The sequence below is a fragment of the Myxine glutinosa genome, chromosome 4 (genome assembly GCF_964187855.1).
Source record: "Myxine glutinosa chromosome 4, kmMyxGlut1.1, whole genome shotgun sequence".
NCBI classification, from domain to species: Eukaryota; Metazoa; Chordata; class Myxini; order Myxiniformes; family Myxinidae; genus Myxine; species Myxine glutinosa.
In genome coordinates, this window is record NC_136264.1 from 149,161,343 (window position 1) to 149,177,795 (window position 16,453).

Consider the following 16,453-nt stretch of genomic DNA (forward strand, 5'->3'; position numbering starts at 1 on the left):
CGATTGAGCAAAGTCACTGCATGTAATCATTTGTTCTGTTTTGGAGATCCCGTTAACAAGAGCCATGCCATCAATGATTATCACTCTATGGCGAGAAGTAGTCTCGTTTTCATTGATCACTCCTGATCTTGTGGTTGTGTCTGGGTTTTGGCTGATCTGAGAGGGTTCCTGCAAATTTTGGCTTGAGATTTCATAGTCAGTTGATGGGTCATTAGTTTCTTCCCCAGCGTGTGCTGCTGCATCATTCAAAGCGGCAATTCCCGCGTCTTGATGCTCATTGATTTCTGTCGAAATAGGTTCTCCTGGTGGATCATGTACATCCTGCTCTTCAGGCTCAGCCAGATGCTCAAGTTGACGAAGGATTTTTGCCTTGTCGTATGCCAACAAGAGGGATCCATCAGATGCAAATAAAGAACGTGGAACGATGCCAAATTCATAGGTGCCAATACATTCTTTCAGGTCGAGCTCTGGTCGGCTCCGTGAGATAACGATGAACCTCTGCAACAATCCTCGCTCTTCTTTGACTTTGATCAGCTTGTCGCCCGATCTCACTTCTGTTGTGGCATTCGAACTCTTGAATGTTCGAAGTTTTCTTTTCGTCATTTTGTCCCACACAGAAAGTTTTCCCTCAGCTAAACGATCTGTGGCAAATTGCTGGAACATCTGTTGTCCGATCTCGTCGCGCTCTAAGATGTCGCTGGACACTTTTTCATTCATGACTTCTTTGGTGAGCAGGTTGTAGACCTCGTCTACTTCCTCTTCCATAAATGGATCGCCATGTTCACGGAACACCCTAGAAAGCTTGGAGGCATGGCTCATCACCCGGGAAAGCTTTCCCCCCGTGATTTCGTGGTGTTGTTTTCTGCTCTGGTTTTCACCAAGACCATATCCCTCCGCAAACTCGTGCAGTGACTTTGACAGCTCAGGTGCAATGAGGAAGAACTTGTCAAGCGCCTTCTCATTTTGAGTTATCCCTACGATTCCTCCAATCACCTTCAGTGTACGGTTTTCTTGCTCAATGCCATGGTCTGGGGCTATTGATGTGAAGCCTGCCAATCCTTTTGTCACACAGAAGTTCCCTTTCATGAATTCCCTCCACAGTTCTGGGTGCTGCTTTTCAGTCTCCTGCATTGTTGAAATGTAGAGAGGGAGCAACCGAGCATAGTTTAGATGATCGTGAGCGAAGAAGTACTTCGTGAGAGACTCGATGCTCTCCATATGCAGCAGCAGATCACGTTGTCTTGTACTTCTAATGAACAGAAGGATAGTCTCAAACTGTTTCATGTAGTTCAGGATGAAGCGCTGTATCTTGTTTGTGCTGACCTCAAATTGTTCCAGTTTTTTGGTCATATCTCTGGACTCCATCATGGCCAATGTTTTTTTGAGAATGTCGCATAGATTCTTCTCTGGCTCCATGCTCCCGCTGATGTCTCTGATATGCCTCTCCCAGACGAACAGATGACTCGTTCAGATAGGCCCTTTCTTCAGGTTCCATTGCCAGGAATCTCTGGAAGTACAGGTTGTACAAAGCGATCAGTGTTACCATGTGTGCCTCCAGAGCTCGATACAAGTGCCTCCCATTTAGTATTTGGCTCACTGTGGTTGGCGAGAAAAGTCCAGCCTCGACCCATGCCTGATCAATTCCACTCCCTTCCACGTATTTTCCTAATGCAGCTAAGGCCCAAAACACAACATGTAGCTCACCAGGTCGGAAGAGGAATTGCTTCCTGATGTCCTCGCGTTCCACCCACAGCTTCATCGCCAGGTCGTATAGCTGCAAATCGAGAGTCATGACTGTGATTGCCTCACTCCCCATAACACGAGTTGTGATGTTGTGAGCTCTCATCAGACCCGTGTACAGTGTATCATAGTCTGTAGGAGGCGACCTTATCAACGGAGGAACGAGAGCAACATTGGTCTTCTCACTGGACGAAGATAGCAAGGAATTGAAGGCTCCCCACGTCCCCGGAGCTGTGAGTTTGACGTCAACTTCTCCTTCTTCCTCGAAGTTCAGGCATCCAATCATCCAGGTCATATCGGTTTTCTTGTTCTTGTCTGTCTCGGGTTTTGATGTGAGCAGCTTGCAGTCGCTCTTTCTCTTCTCGGGTGCTGGCTTCTTGCAGGTCAACGTTTTACAGCCAACTGCATCATGTATCGTTTGAGCTTTTGATGACCGGTCAAGTTCAATTGGTGGTATCATGGGTGATTTCTCCGGTGATACAGGCTGGTAGATCGCAATTGCTGTACCATGAAGGGTATTCATCCCGCAAGGAGTTGACTCTAGAAAATCGATGTTGTCCATGGCAAACCAGACGAACGTGTCCTGAACCAACCATGGTGGTAGACAGATGCCTCCGGTGGACTCCATTTGCTTCAGTACGGAGTTGGCAATGCTGGTCTCAATCTCCATGACCTTTTTGTAGGAGATGGCGAGGTCCAGATGTGCAAGTTTCTCTACAAGCGCCTTGGATCGTGTGTTTTTGTGTATGTCGAGAGCTAAGCCCACACTCAATGGAGTTTCAAATCGTTGTTTGAATGATCCATCCTCGCTTCTTGGTTCGTACGATACCTGTCGGTCAGATTTATAAGCACCGACAAAGTGCTGTGCCAACAATGATGCACTCACACCAATGGAGTCCTCCCTGTTGCTATTTCCTACTTTCCTTGTTCCCATGACTGCATGCTTGCAGAAGATGTTGAGCATCGGGGGTGGCTTGGAATCAGCAAAGGTTCCATTAAATTTCCATGCTGGGGAAGATGCGATGTCTTTCCTCAATATTTTCGCAGCTCGCAAAAGTACTTTAAAATCGTCTTTGATGCTGTCTGCTGTAATTGTGCTTGATATCATGTGGTCTTTGAGCTTTGTGGAAAGAATCTGCTCTGGCTTTGTTTTGTTTGAGGGCCGGCTGAAATGAACATCGGCAATGTTGTCTAGGATCAATTGTTTCAGGTATGGCTTATAACTATGGTTGTCTGAGACCGGAAAGTCGTGCTCCTTAAGTAAATTGACATAGGTTACATGAATTTCATTCATATTCAGCACAGCATTTTCAGTAGTATCATTCAACGCAGTTTCAACAATTTCAATGAGTTCAAGGTCTGATAACACCTGACCAAAGTTAACATTGGTTGTTTCTGTTTGTTTTTCCGTCTTAACTATAGCACGTTTGGCCTTAACTACACATGGTAAATGATATTTCATGTCCTCAGCCATTGCTTGCAATGGGTCAGGCGAACTTATGACACTGTTCAGTCTCACTTTCAGATTGTCATTACTTGTTTCTTGGCCAATGTTTCTGATCTGGAGTCCCATGTTCTTTGTTGACACATTGTGTAGTTCACTTCCTCTGTCTTCCTGGCATATGACACATCTGAGCGCGTCAAATGTCTGTTCTCGGGAACACCTTCTGGATGTTGACGTGCTTTCCCCTAGATCACTAGAACTTGGTCGTCCTCTCTTTTTCAGTCGGATTTCTGCGGCACTGCCTGTTGTTGTTCCTTTCTCAAACCTAGCCTTTGCTCGATCAATGTGCATCTTATTGGTAACATCTTTGTAACAAGCTTTATGGTAGCGGAGACCTTTTGCGAGCAATTCTTCAGCAGAGGAATATTGCAAACGTCTATTCAATGATGCAAACTTTGTTTCACCATACGTGTACTGTTCCTCAGCACCTGCCATCAGTTTCTCGACAGAGGAGAGTTTTGGTTTCGTTACAAAGGTTGTATAGTCTGTTTGCCCTATGGCCATTTGGCATACAAAACAAAGTCCGAAATCTACTGACTTCTCAATCTTCCTGGGTGGTGAGTCACTCATCTTGAAGGTAGGTGTAATTTTCTAGACACTCTTGAACTGTCGTCGGTCCTGCAAAGATAGATACTACTATTCAGATTCACATTTCGTCAACACAGTCAAAACCAGACCTTAACTAGATGGTGGAAACTTAATTAACCGATTTCATGCCGGCCGACCCCACTTTGGCTGGTATATGTCCACTATTTTATTTTCCTTGCATTTTTCTGTAAAAACAATGGCAGAAATGGCTTCCTTGGGTCTGAAAACATATAAAAGGACATATTATTCATGTTTATATGATATCTAGATACAAAGATATGCACAAAAGTGTATTTTCCAAATTTTATGGCGGCCATCTTGGATTTCTTCGAATTACTACCTATTAGACGTAAAAGAAAAAATGGAACCCTATTTTTTTTACATCTCTATAATATTCTGAAGCAGAATCCATTGCTAAATCAATTTTAACAAACAAAAAACACAAACAATATTGTTATGACATATGGGCCTGCACTACAAGTTTGGAGTTTCTGTCACATTCACGTTTGCTCCATTATAGCAACGACTCTTTACAACTTGTTCGTACAGGGTTACCAAGTCATGATCCGTCAAGGGCTGCAACCTTTTTAGCAGGCCCAAACAGCCAGACTTGCTCTCATTTGCATCTCCATTGCATCCAGTACAGGCTGTGGTAAAGATGATTACATCGGCGCTTGTACCCGCAACAAAAGAAGTTATTTTTACCCCCAGAAAATGGCAAACAATTTGCCGGCCCTTCTGGTATTCATTTTCCAGCTCATAACAGTGTGCAAGACAAATCAGTAAATAACAGTAGTACCTAATACACTACTGTACCATACACAGCTGATATGCATGCACTTAGAAGCTTTTAGATGCAACAAAACGTACGAATGATTTTGTTGAGCAGTGTATTAATGCGGATATATATATTATTATTTTTTGCACAGTTTAATACTGGCATAATGATTCACTATGGAATGAACATACAGTATATTATTTTGTATTTAATGACGTTTGAATATAGATGTTAGCTAAGCAAAGTAAGAATGCAACAACTGCGACCCAGGAAGAATGGGCTAGGCTAGGATAATGTCTCGAGGTCAGCCAATGCAACTGCAGACCCGCGGCGTTGTACGGTGCTTATAGAGCACTGGTGGACAATCATTTTGTGCGGCCTCATGACCATATTTAATGAGTCTGCATTCATGTTCATTTGGAAGGGGCGGTGGGTGAGAATGGTTCTAAACGTGGTGCTAGCAAGGCACGAGCCTGCCAAAGTGATCCAAAAGTATACAAAGTAATCTTTGTGTATAATGTATATGTACGTATATATACAGGGTGAGTCAAAAGTAGCGCACACTTCAGTTGATTGTTTGTTTGACATTTGTATTGGTGTACAAGAAGGTATAAATAAATGAATGTCATGTTTATCTAACCATTTATTCGGGGGGAAATTATTACGGAAGTGTACCAAGCTGTTTTACTTGCAATTTTCAAAGTGCCCTCCCTCGTGATCGATGCACAATTGCAGCCGAGCAGGCACAGAGTGGCACACACACTTGCAGAGTTCGATATCAATTTCCTCAAACTTTGCAGTGATTTGAGCCTTCAATTCCTGAATGGTACGAGGCTTTTCACGATAAACAAGGTCTTTCATGAGCCCCCAAAGAAAGAAATCTGGGGGTGTAAGGTCTGGGGAGCGTGCCGGCCACTCGATCGGACCGCGGCGGCCGATCCACTTTCCGGAAAAGTTTTCATCAAGCCACTGACGAACATGACGTCCATAATGAGGTGGAGCTCCATCTTGCTGGAAATAACAGTCCTGAGCTTGTACTCTGGGCCAAAATAAGGTTTGCAGCATATCCAGGTAAATTTCTACAGTGACAGATCCCTCAAAGAAAAAGGGTCCAATTATCCCTAATGGAGATATGGCTGCCCAAACTGTCACGCCAGGTAAATTTACCTCCTTCTCAACTGTCACTCTTGGGTTCTCCACAGCCCAGTAGACACAATTGTGTCTGTTAATTGTGCCGTTAAGCTTAAAACATGCCTCATCTGACCACCAGATATTGTCTAGCATTGTGTCCTCTTCGTCAAGTTTAGCTAAGAACTCTTCGCAAAATTGAAGACGCCGGTCGTCATCTCCATCATGAAGGGCATGCAGTAAGCGTGGAATGTAAGGTTTCCAGTTTTTCTGGTGAAGGATACGGATAACACTTGATTGGCTCACTTCCAACTCTGCAGATAAACGGCGAGTTGACTTTTGCGGACTTTGTTCCAGTCTCCTGATGGCTTCTTCAGCCTTAGCTACATTCGTTGCCGTTTTCGGACAACCGGACTTCTTTGCAGTGGCTACCGACCCGGTTGCTTCAAATTTCTCAACAATCAATCGTATGTTTCTTCCCTGGGGTGGGTTAATATCGAATTCCTGTGCCAAACGGCGTGCCGCCATCGTTGGTTGTTCATTACATTTGTAGTAATGTTTCACGGCCGCAATGCGTTGTTTCATTGAAGGGTAATTCATGGTTCAATTTGGTGCAACTTCAGTAATTTTCCAAACTCTCAGCAATAACCTGCAAAACAAAAACAAAAATAAATAAATTAAGAAAATTAATAATCTGCAAGACAATTATTAACAACATGACATCCCAGAAAGAATCTGACAGCGGAAAAAACAGAAATCGGGTGCGAGCGCTACTTTTGATTCACCATGCATATATATATATACACAAAGAATTAAGTTAAGCACCCCTACACAACGAATTAAGGTAAGCACCCCCTAATATATATTCTTTGTGTATATGTATACATTGGCATATATTCTAAGGTATGTGAGATCAAATAATGATTGGTATGACATTAGCAATTATCCATTGATGAAATTGAGTGATCAAAGTGAAAAAAAGTGATTGGTTGAGTCAGTGATCCGATCACGTGGGTCCTACACACGTTATTGACGCAAAGATCGCTAGAGGTCTTCTCAGAACAATGACTGTACGTTAGAAAACATAAACGTCATCCACACTGTCCGTGATGGACCTATAGCTCCATACTTAAATTGAGGTGAAAATATGCCTAAAATTCCCAAAAAATTTCACCTTAAATTATTCAGAATAAAATATTGAAAACGGCATGATTGTTATGTTTTTATGTGACCATAATATCACTTCTCCAGAAAATATAGCAATATCATGGGTATATTACACTGTTTTGACGACAACAAACTTGTAATGTGCGAGGTTGTAAAAAAACGGGGGGGGTGCTTAACTTAATTCTTTGTGTATATATATTTGCCTAAGGTTATGACTTTACACAGTTAGTGGTATTACACTGTGTAATTACACACCACGCTTTTTTCATCGACATATTACCTAGTAATAGTTAATTTTGCTTACACATTAAAAGTCAATTTGCACATTAAAAGTCAGAATGGTCTACATGCAATTGGCATATCAAGTTAGTTTTAAATGCTTAGATATTGTTGTTGTTTAGTCTTATGAAACTGAGACTGCCATTAGAAAGGGCAACTCCAAAAAATGTCTATAGCAAATCCTCAATGCACCAGTCCAGATGCTGGATAGCTGCTTGACGACCGTGCCAGTTGGCGTGAGTAAAATGCCAAACTCGTCGACGCCGAGGAGGCTCTCTGAGAATGGTCAGAGAGATGTCCACTTTAACAAGCACATGATCAGATGAGCCGATTGGAGCAGAAGAAGAGCAGCAGACATTTTCAGGGAAGTTAGTCATAACCAAGTCCAGAAGAGAAGATGCTCCGTTGACTGAGATCCGGGTCGGGAAATTGACAGATTGTGTCAGTCCCAGTGAGTCGCAGAAGTCCTTTGCTGAGGAGCCATGGCTGGTGAGAGAGGTACCCACACCCAGCCAACTACTGGCAAGCCAGCCAACTGGCCGCTGCCTCTTTAAATGGAAGAATGTACAAATTTTTGAGCCCAAGGTTTGTCAACCCTGTAGGATTTGCTGCAAAACTCTTCAATCTTCTTCCTACAAAGATCATTATAGCCTCAGCCCCCAAATCTACAGTTTTATTTGTCAACAGTGCCGTGAAGATAAATATGGCATTCATCTGGAGGGGGGGGGAAAAAAAAAAAAAAAAAAAAAAACATTCGAATAAATACCTCCATCAGACATATCTGCAACCCACGAACAAATTGGAAGTCTTCCTTCCTCATAATAACCTGAGCAATGTTTCATCATTTGAGTTTTGTAAGCGAAGAGATCTTCCTTCAGGATACGTTGGAGGGAGCTTCATTTAATTCCCGATTCAGAAGACAATTTTCTGATCGATCTGTTTGGATTTTGACGAATTGAATTCCTAATGTTTTCGATATTGACTTGTGAGCGTGCACTTACTGGTCGTCCCGATTGTCCCTTGTTCAAATTCCTCACACTTGCGTTTACATGAAACTTATTACCTTCGCAAAAGCGGAAGGTTATGTTTTGATCGCTGTGTATTTATTTGTATGTCTGTGTGTGTGTGTGTGTGTGTGTATGTTATTCGCATAACTCAAAAAGTATTCAACCGAATTGCATGAAATTTGGTGGGATGATTGGTTATTATACGGGACACATTTGATTAGATTTTGGGAGCAATCGGGTCAAAGGTCAAGGTCAAGAAAAGGTCAAAATCGTATTTTTGTTGTTCTGTTCCCTACACTCCCATGCCAAGTACAGAACAGTAGCTGCGGCGAAGGTATGCGCTCTACCGAGTGCCCGTTCTAGTTCACCAAGTTATAAACGGTTTTCCTCGAGGGAGGCTTTCTTTCGGGAAATTTCGTTCTAAAATGTCTTAAAATGATAACAGAATTCGTGTTATGATATTCTTCCACTACAAACACTCTTTGTTCTTCACTTAGCTGAGACATTTTCATCAATCAACCTGGAAAAAAGAAAAGGAATATAATCAGAAATTTTTTGAGTTGCCCTTTCTAACGACTCCAGTGTCTTGTTCAAACAAAACTAAAAACAAAGCGAGCTTAAACATTTGAAAGCCGTGTAGCTTTTTATGAGACAATCTACACTTCTCCACAACTTCATAAAATATCTCTCGTTTACAAAATGGTTTTGAATCACCACACTGTACGGAAACGGTACACACACGCTAACAGAAGTGGAGACTTTGAGACCTGGTACTGGTAGGTCTGATACTTCCACCTTCTGAAACCCACCGACGTGTGGATATAGCAGCCAACAGCTGACACACATATATTATATACTAGCAGAAGTGCCCGGCGTTGCCGGGCAGGGGGGGGGGGGGAGGGGGTGGGGGTGGCGAGGGAGGAGGGAGGTGGGGGTGGCGAGGGAGGTGGGAGGTGGGGGTGGCGAGGGAGGGGGGAGGTGGGGGTGGTGAGGGAGGGGGGAGGTGGGGGTGGCGAGGGAGGGGGGAGGTGGGGGTAGCGAGGGAGGGGGGAGGGAGGGGAGGCAGGAGAGGAAGGGGGTTCATCACCTTTTTGTTGAATATATGCTGGTGAATGTGGCATTCACCACGTTTCTGAGTTAAGTGTGATGCCGATCAGGAAGAAGAAGAAGCCTCACAACCAACTTCATACACTTCCGGAATTGTTTGATTTATTTGTGTTCAAATGTCTGGTGATTGTTTTGTATTTATTTTTGCGAATCTGTACTTGTATACAACTGTCATTAATTTAAAAAGGCTCAGGCACTATCGAGCGAGTTAAAAAAAAAAAACTTTTTTTAAAAATCACAAAAAACGAGGTTTTTTTTCCCCCCCCCATACAAATCGTTCCCAGGCACTCATTGATGAACCTCTGAAAGGTTGGCGAAGATCCGCTCAGCCATCTCTGAGAAAAATTGCGAACACACACACACACACACACACACACACACACACAATACCAGCCGAATGCACCCGGCGTTGCCCGGGTTCTTTTTGAATTAATTTACTATTAGAATTCAGCTTTTACTCGCGGCCATAGAAGATCGACTACTATAATTCAGCTCAGCTTTTAATTGCGAAATGGGCCCAGCCCAGCCGAAGCGGCCTCACCATCTAGCCGATAACCTTCCCGGGGCCCGTCCCAAAATTCTTTGTTTCAGAGGTATCCCCCTATCTTTCACCGTTCACGAACGAACGAACGAACGAGCGAGCACGCACGCACACCCTTTTTTTTTTTTTTGTTCGTTACTCACAATCCTATCTCTTATGATTTTCAATTCTTATTTTTATTTTTCAATTTTTAGCCGCGTCGCAGACGCTGCTCATAGAGTGCCCTCTGCTGTTGTTGTTCTTCTTGTTCTTCTTGTTCTTGCAGAGAAGACAAAACCTCAAAGCTCCACCCATTCTGGGAACCATAGCTCCACCCATTGTGGGAGAGGCTTCATATAAACAAATATCCACCATTTTATTAACTCGCATAGCTTTGAGGCCTGTTTTGTAGGCCCGTGGTGTCTTCCTCTCTCACACAGTTTTATTTCAAATCAAATTCGATATATCATTTCATTTTTCACAGTCGCTAACATAGTTTTAGACTCGGTTGAAAAAAAACGGGAAGAAAATCCGATGAAAGTTGCCCTTTATAGAACGAAATGAATTCTCAAAGGCCTGTAACGTCAAGTCCATTGAGATTTTTTTTTTTTAAATCGCGGCATGGTCAGTCATACACCGCCCGAAATAACGGATGGGAAAATGCCGAGATATATTAAAAATTCGTCCATTTGATGACAATCGTCACAATGAAATATTTAATTTATACGTCGTCACAATAATGTGGAGAGAGGAGCATAGCTTCGTTCACGTGTCGCCACACACGGGAAATTGCCGAGATATATATTTTTTAAATCGCGGCATGGTCAGTCATACACCGCCTGAAATAACAGACGGGAAAATGCCGAGATATATTAAAAATTCGTCGCCACACACGGGAAATTGCCGAGATATATTTTCACTTTGCACAAAAATAACATCAAATAATCGAATCAATAGGAATGTCCTGTGCCTATAACATCGACGTTATAGGCACAGCTGCATCTAGGCATTGTGTAACATCGACGTGGCTTTTGTTTTAATTAAAACTTTTTGTACTTGTTATTTTAAAAATGCATTTAGCTAATTATACAGTATTGGTTGCTCCTAAAACAACACAACAACATGCATTTTAAGGCCATTTTCCCTGCTAGAGCGGGGGTTAGCCTTGCTTGCTAACATGGTCCCCATGACAATCTTCTCCATTTTGCCCTATTTTCTGCATCTCCCCATGTTAACCCCCTTGCCCGCATTTCTTCTTCCACCATCTTTAGCAAAGTCTTTCTCGGTCTTCCCCGTCTTCTACATTCATTTCCATCACTCTTCTCAACCAGTCACTTTCATCCTTCCTCAACACATGACCAAACCATCTCAACCTGTTCCTCTTCACAGCATCAATCACAGGCTCTATTCCCATCATCTTTCGCAATTCATCATTTGTCTTCCTCTCTCTCAACGATACTCCGCACATCCATCCAACCATTCGCATTTCCACCCTTTCCAGCCTTCGTTGCTGCTCTACGTTCATTACCCATGTCTCGCTCCCATAAATCATAACACTTCTCACACATGCAGCATACACCTTTCCCTTCAGCTTCAACGACACTCCCCTCATCAACAGCACGCCACTCAGTTCCCGAAACTTCTTCCATGCACATCTCAATCTAGCAACTGTTGCCGAGTCTGATCCACCTTCTCCATTCAGCACGTCTCTGAGGTAGCAAAATGTTTTCACACCTTCCGGCTTTACGCCATCTCCAAGATCCAACTCAACATTTCCTCCATCTGCGGCTCCCTCTGTGCACACCTTACATTTAAATGTAGCTGCCACACTGGTTAATGACCCTCTCAGACCACTACATTTTTGATGAACCCACTCAGCGCACATTGTACGTTGAATGGAATTCACTCCGACACCCTTCCTGCACACAGCACATGACCACTTCCCAGTTCTTTCCACCTCACCACTTGCCATTACCTTCGTCTTTCCGATATTCACCTTCAGACCTTTTGTCTCCATACATTCCTTCCACTTGTTCATCTTTTCCTTCAGTCCATCCATACTTTCCGCAATCAACACCAAATCATCTGCATACAACACCTCCCACGGTAAACCCTCATTTACGTTCTGAGCCAGCACCTCCATCACAGCTACAAATAGTGGTGGACTTAGTACCGACCCCTGATGCACTCCCACCTTCACCTCAAACTCACCACTGTTCCCGTCCTTCGTTCTTACGGTTGTTCCTAAACTTAAATATAAATAATTTAAAGGATTGCTGTAAATGATATTAATTTCACAACATCCATATTCAACTTTAAATTGTAAACCTCAAAACATAGTTCCTCTACCGAAAGCAAGCACCTTAACCCGTAAGCAAATGACTAGTTTCCCGACTGCATGGATCATCAGCTGGGCACCGTTGTTCCTCGAGGTTTCGATCCTTTCAGCCCAGGACCTCTCCAAACGGCGGATCCACAACCTCGATCATGGATCCACGGATCCACATCAATAGATGGTACATCAGTAGATCCACCTCAGTTGCGTCCAGGCAGTCAGTCAACCCATCAATGCAACATCACTTATTCCAACTTTACTCGCTATAGGATTTAATGTATTATCATATATTTATAACTTTCCTTACAAACTCCATAATATGATAATATCATTAAATCATGCACATCTTACCTTAAATAAACCACATCCACCAACCAGCACGACCAAACCACCTACCTCTGGATCAAACTGTATTTTGAATGTCCAAACTGTCACCTATAACAGTTTTTTGCATGCTGCCGTAACCTAGCAACCACCGATTCCTCGCAACATTGATTTATAGTATATTTAATTATTATGTATTTACATAAATATCTCATGAATAATATTTTTACTATTCGTATTGTATTTTACTAATTAGATTTGGTGTCGTTTTGTGATATTCAAGAAAACTTGTTTTAATCTACCAACTGTAGCTCCCTGTGCTAACATATGTCTGACTAGTTGTTGTAATCTATTGACAAGTTCAGAGCTGTGTGGTTGCTCTCACAGTCCTAATTATTTCACCTGCAACCGTACCATAAAATATCTTTTTAGGAATGTTGTTGTCGAAGAAAGGCATTCGGACAATATGGAATGGAAAAGCATCTCGGTTATCAAATAATTTGGTTTGAAATTTATTATTATGGATATCAATTTGTATTTCTAAAAAGGAAACTGAAGTGGAAGTTTGGTTTTCCTTTTTTAATTCAAGTTATTTTGGATATATGTCATCATGAAGCTGCTCAAATATAAATCCATAGTTAATTGCGAACAAATCATCAATGAACCTGAAGATGTTTCGACGTCCCTGCAGTTGTTAATTTATTCCTGCACATGTTCTGGACCCAATCAACTCGTACATGTGCAGAAACAAATTTGCAAAGAAAGGGGCCGGATCTGAACTCATGGGTATCCCCACTGTCTGCTGGAGTATCTTGTTGACAAATGTAAAGAAACTGTTGTTTAGAAGAAATCGAATACTTTCTTTGAGTTTACTTTTTTTTAAACTGCATGAATATTGATTATATCCTTTACAGACCAGTGTGCTCTGTTTTGATATACATTAATGTATACTTTATTACCTCCTGCTTTACATTAATGTATACTTTATTACCTCCTGCTATACATTAATGTATACGTTATTACCTCCTGCAAATGCTATCTATCTATTCTGTCCAATGCGGTTACTAGATTGTCATGTGGAATGTTTGTGTACAATGTGGAAAAATCAAAAGTTGAGACATTTTGCCTTACCTTTGTTATTAATGTTATGGACACTGTCGATTGTTGTTATGGACACTGTTTGGAATTGTCAATGATCCAGAATTTCTTAATACCAGAATAAAACTTCACTTTTTCATGGTAGTTTTTTAAGCATTTATAGATTCGTTTCATTGTCGCCGTAATACTGCCCGACAAAGGTTTCAAACTACATTCTCTACTTGCGATGATGAACCTCATCTTACAAGGGTGTTTGTGCATTTTTGGGATCCAGTAAATGAATGGTAATTTATGGTGTTTATCCGGAACTAACAGTCTTCTCACTGTTGAGTGATTTGTATGGTGTTGTATCAAGTCTGTATTGTTATCGTTACTTATTTTGTAGGTCTTAAAAATTCCCGTGTCGAGGCCAAATTCTTCCAAAAGTGTTTGAATGTGGAATGTTTTACAAAACAAATGCAATATTATTATTATTTGCTTTGTCAATTGGAACAATAACATATTGTGTTTGAAGCTGCCTTAAGCAATCACGTGTCTCTGGATTGTTTAAAATTACCTTCGGATTATTGATTCGAACTTTTCTTTTCAAATCAACAATTCTCCTTTTCACATGCTTCACATGGATCACATGCATCACATGGAACATGAGCATTTTCACATGCTTCGCTACCTCCTCCAACCATAAAGCCATTTGTGTGTTTGGTACTTTATGTTTATCAATTTGTTCTTTCATCCATTCGCCCAGTCCCATCATTGTAAGTTCCATTGCTTTATTCCAGTTTATTCTTTTATTTTCTCTATAATTTGGTCCATTTGTAAGTAATGCACGTAATCTTTTATCTTTCACTATTCTGAGATCACCTGTGATGACGTGTTTACTGTTTATGATGTGGATCTTTGAATGCGGAATGTTCACAATTACAATGATGTGTGTTATTTAACCATTCCTCTACGTCTATAGATTGTACAGTGTCCTTGTAGTTGAAGATCTTTCCCCGAATTGAACTTCCCAAAGTGTACGGTACACAACTCTTGGTCGCTCTCTCTGTTGTATTGTTTCTGGAAGTTTACTCCACACTTCCTTATGTTGAAGTATTTTCTCCATTATTTATGATTTCCACCTTTGTTATCAAACATAATTTTGATGATATCATTGTCTTTTCTACGATTCACTTATTTAGGTTTCTCTTTATACATTTTATGATCAATCATGTCCAGAATTGCTTACATGTGTTGGATTGGGAGTTCCTCTTGATCGTCCTCTTCCATTAATCTGTTCACGATTTGCCAAACCTTTTATTTTTTCTTTAAAGGTATTCATCTTAATACTGCTGCTGTTAAGTAATGTGCAGATATTGGATTTGTTACACACACACACCTCGTTTTTTTCATTTCTGTTCCTCACAATTATAAAACACACACACACACACACAATTAATTGTACAGTATCGGTTGTTCCTAAACTTAAATAATTTAAAGGATTGTTGTAAATGATGTTAATTGCACAACATCCCATATTCAACTTTATTTAGATTGCAAATCTCAAACATAGTTTTTCCACCTAAAGCAAGAACATGAACCCGTAAGCAATTGACTAGTTTCCCGACTGCATGGATCATCACATCAGCTGGGCACCATTCTTCCTCGAGGTTTCGATCCTTTCAGCCCAGGACCTCTCCAAACGCATGGGAATTCAACACACACACACACACACACACACACACACACACACACACACACACACACACACACACACACACACACACACACACACACACACACACACACACACACACACACACACACACACACACACACACACACACACACACACACACACACACACACACACACACACACACACACACACACACACACACACACACACACACAACTTTTGGACTACCAAATATAAATACCTCACGTTTACTTGGTACTTATGGATTACTACCCTGTTTAACAATGCAATGGCTTGGTACAAAGCTTTAAAACAAAGACTTGAGCAGTAGATTATAGAAAAACCTATACAATGAGGATGAAAATATTACATGCTAGTCAATAAAAAAAAATACCCACACTGCATAAATGATATTTAAATCCACAAAAACTGAAGCGATCTGAATCATAATGATAAACGTAAATAAAACGGCTATCAAAAAGTAATGAGCGCGAAGGTGAAGACGACCAGTGGAGACTGAAATAACCGCCACTGTCCGGAGCCACGACACACATGAAAAGGCACCACCGAGAAACACACAGACATTTCATATCGGGGTTGGGGAGGTTAAACGCATGGGAATTCAATACAACCGTCGCTCACCATTTTTGCTTTATTTCTCAGTCAACAAGATGGCGGCAAAAGGAGAAACCTACGCTACCCGCAGCTTTATATAGTACCACGTGCCTCTTTCTGTTTCGTTTTTAGGGCAGCCTACATTAAGTTCAAAAATATGTTTCCGCCAAATGTGCCTCTAAACAACTACTGACTATACCTTGCTCAATCAGTAAAGGAAAGTAGCAAGTAAAATAAAAATGCCTTGACGAGAGGTTGAAAACTGACACTAATATTAACGCCATGGCCATGACAAACCGGACAAATAGTTAAACAATTGTCCTTTGACAAATAGAAGATGCAATTCTAGCGCTTCCTTATTTACGTCATATTTACATTTCTTGTCATAACTTTCCTTTGGCTTACTGAGATAGTATTTTGGTACAATATTATTTTATATAGTTATGTGGATGGTCCTGTAAGTGTAAGTGTAATCCTGTATGCTGTATGTGGAGATCTAGTAAAGAGCTGAAACCAGCACAACGTCTCCACCCATTTCGTTGGTCTTCCAACACATACTGAATGGTGACAACACCATGAATTGGG

The 16,453-nt window shown here is 41.4% G+C and overlaps 1 protein-coding gene across 5 annotated transcripts in view; it reads right to left on the reverse strand.

Annotated features, from left to right (window-relative positions):
• The window catches only part of RPL39 (ribosomal protein L39), a 19,784-nt gene extending 3,729 nt beyond the window's left edge, over positions 1 to 16,055 (reverse strand). The window contains exons 1-2 of one of the 5 annotated variants that reach the window (XM_078776591.1): positions 15,896 to 16,055; positions 1,705 to 3,862 (exon numbers count right to left, since the gene is read on the reverse strand). In XM_078776591.1, the coding sequence (XP_078632717.1) occupies positions 1,705 to 3,814 (2,110 nt within the window). In that variant the 5' untranslated portion in view covers positions 3,815 to 3,862; positions 15,896 to 16,055. Of the gene's footprint in view, positions 1 to 1,704; positions 3,863 to 5,302; positions 6,384 to 11,793; positions 11,977 to 15,895 lie in introns of those variants that run through there. The other 4 variants (XM_068113754.2, XM_078776592.1, XM_068113753.2 and 1 more) reach the window with 4 other exon arrangements.
• Between the last annotated feature and the right edge of the window lie 398 nt (positions 16,056 to 16,453).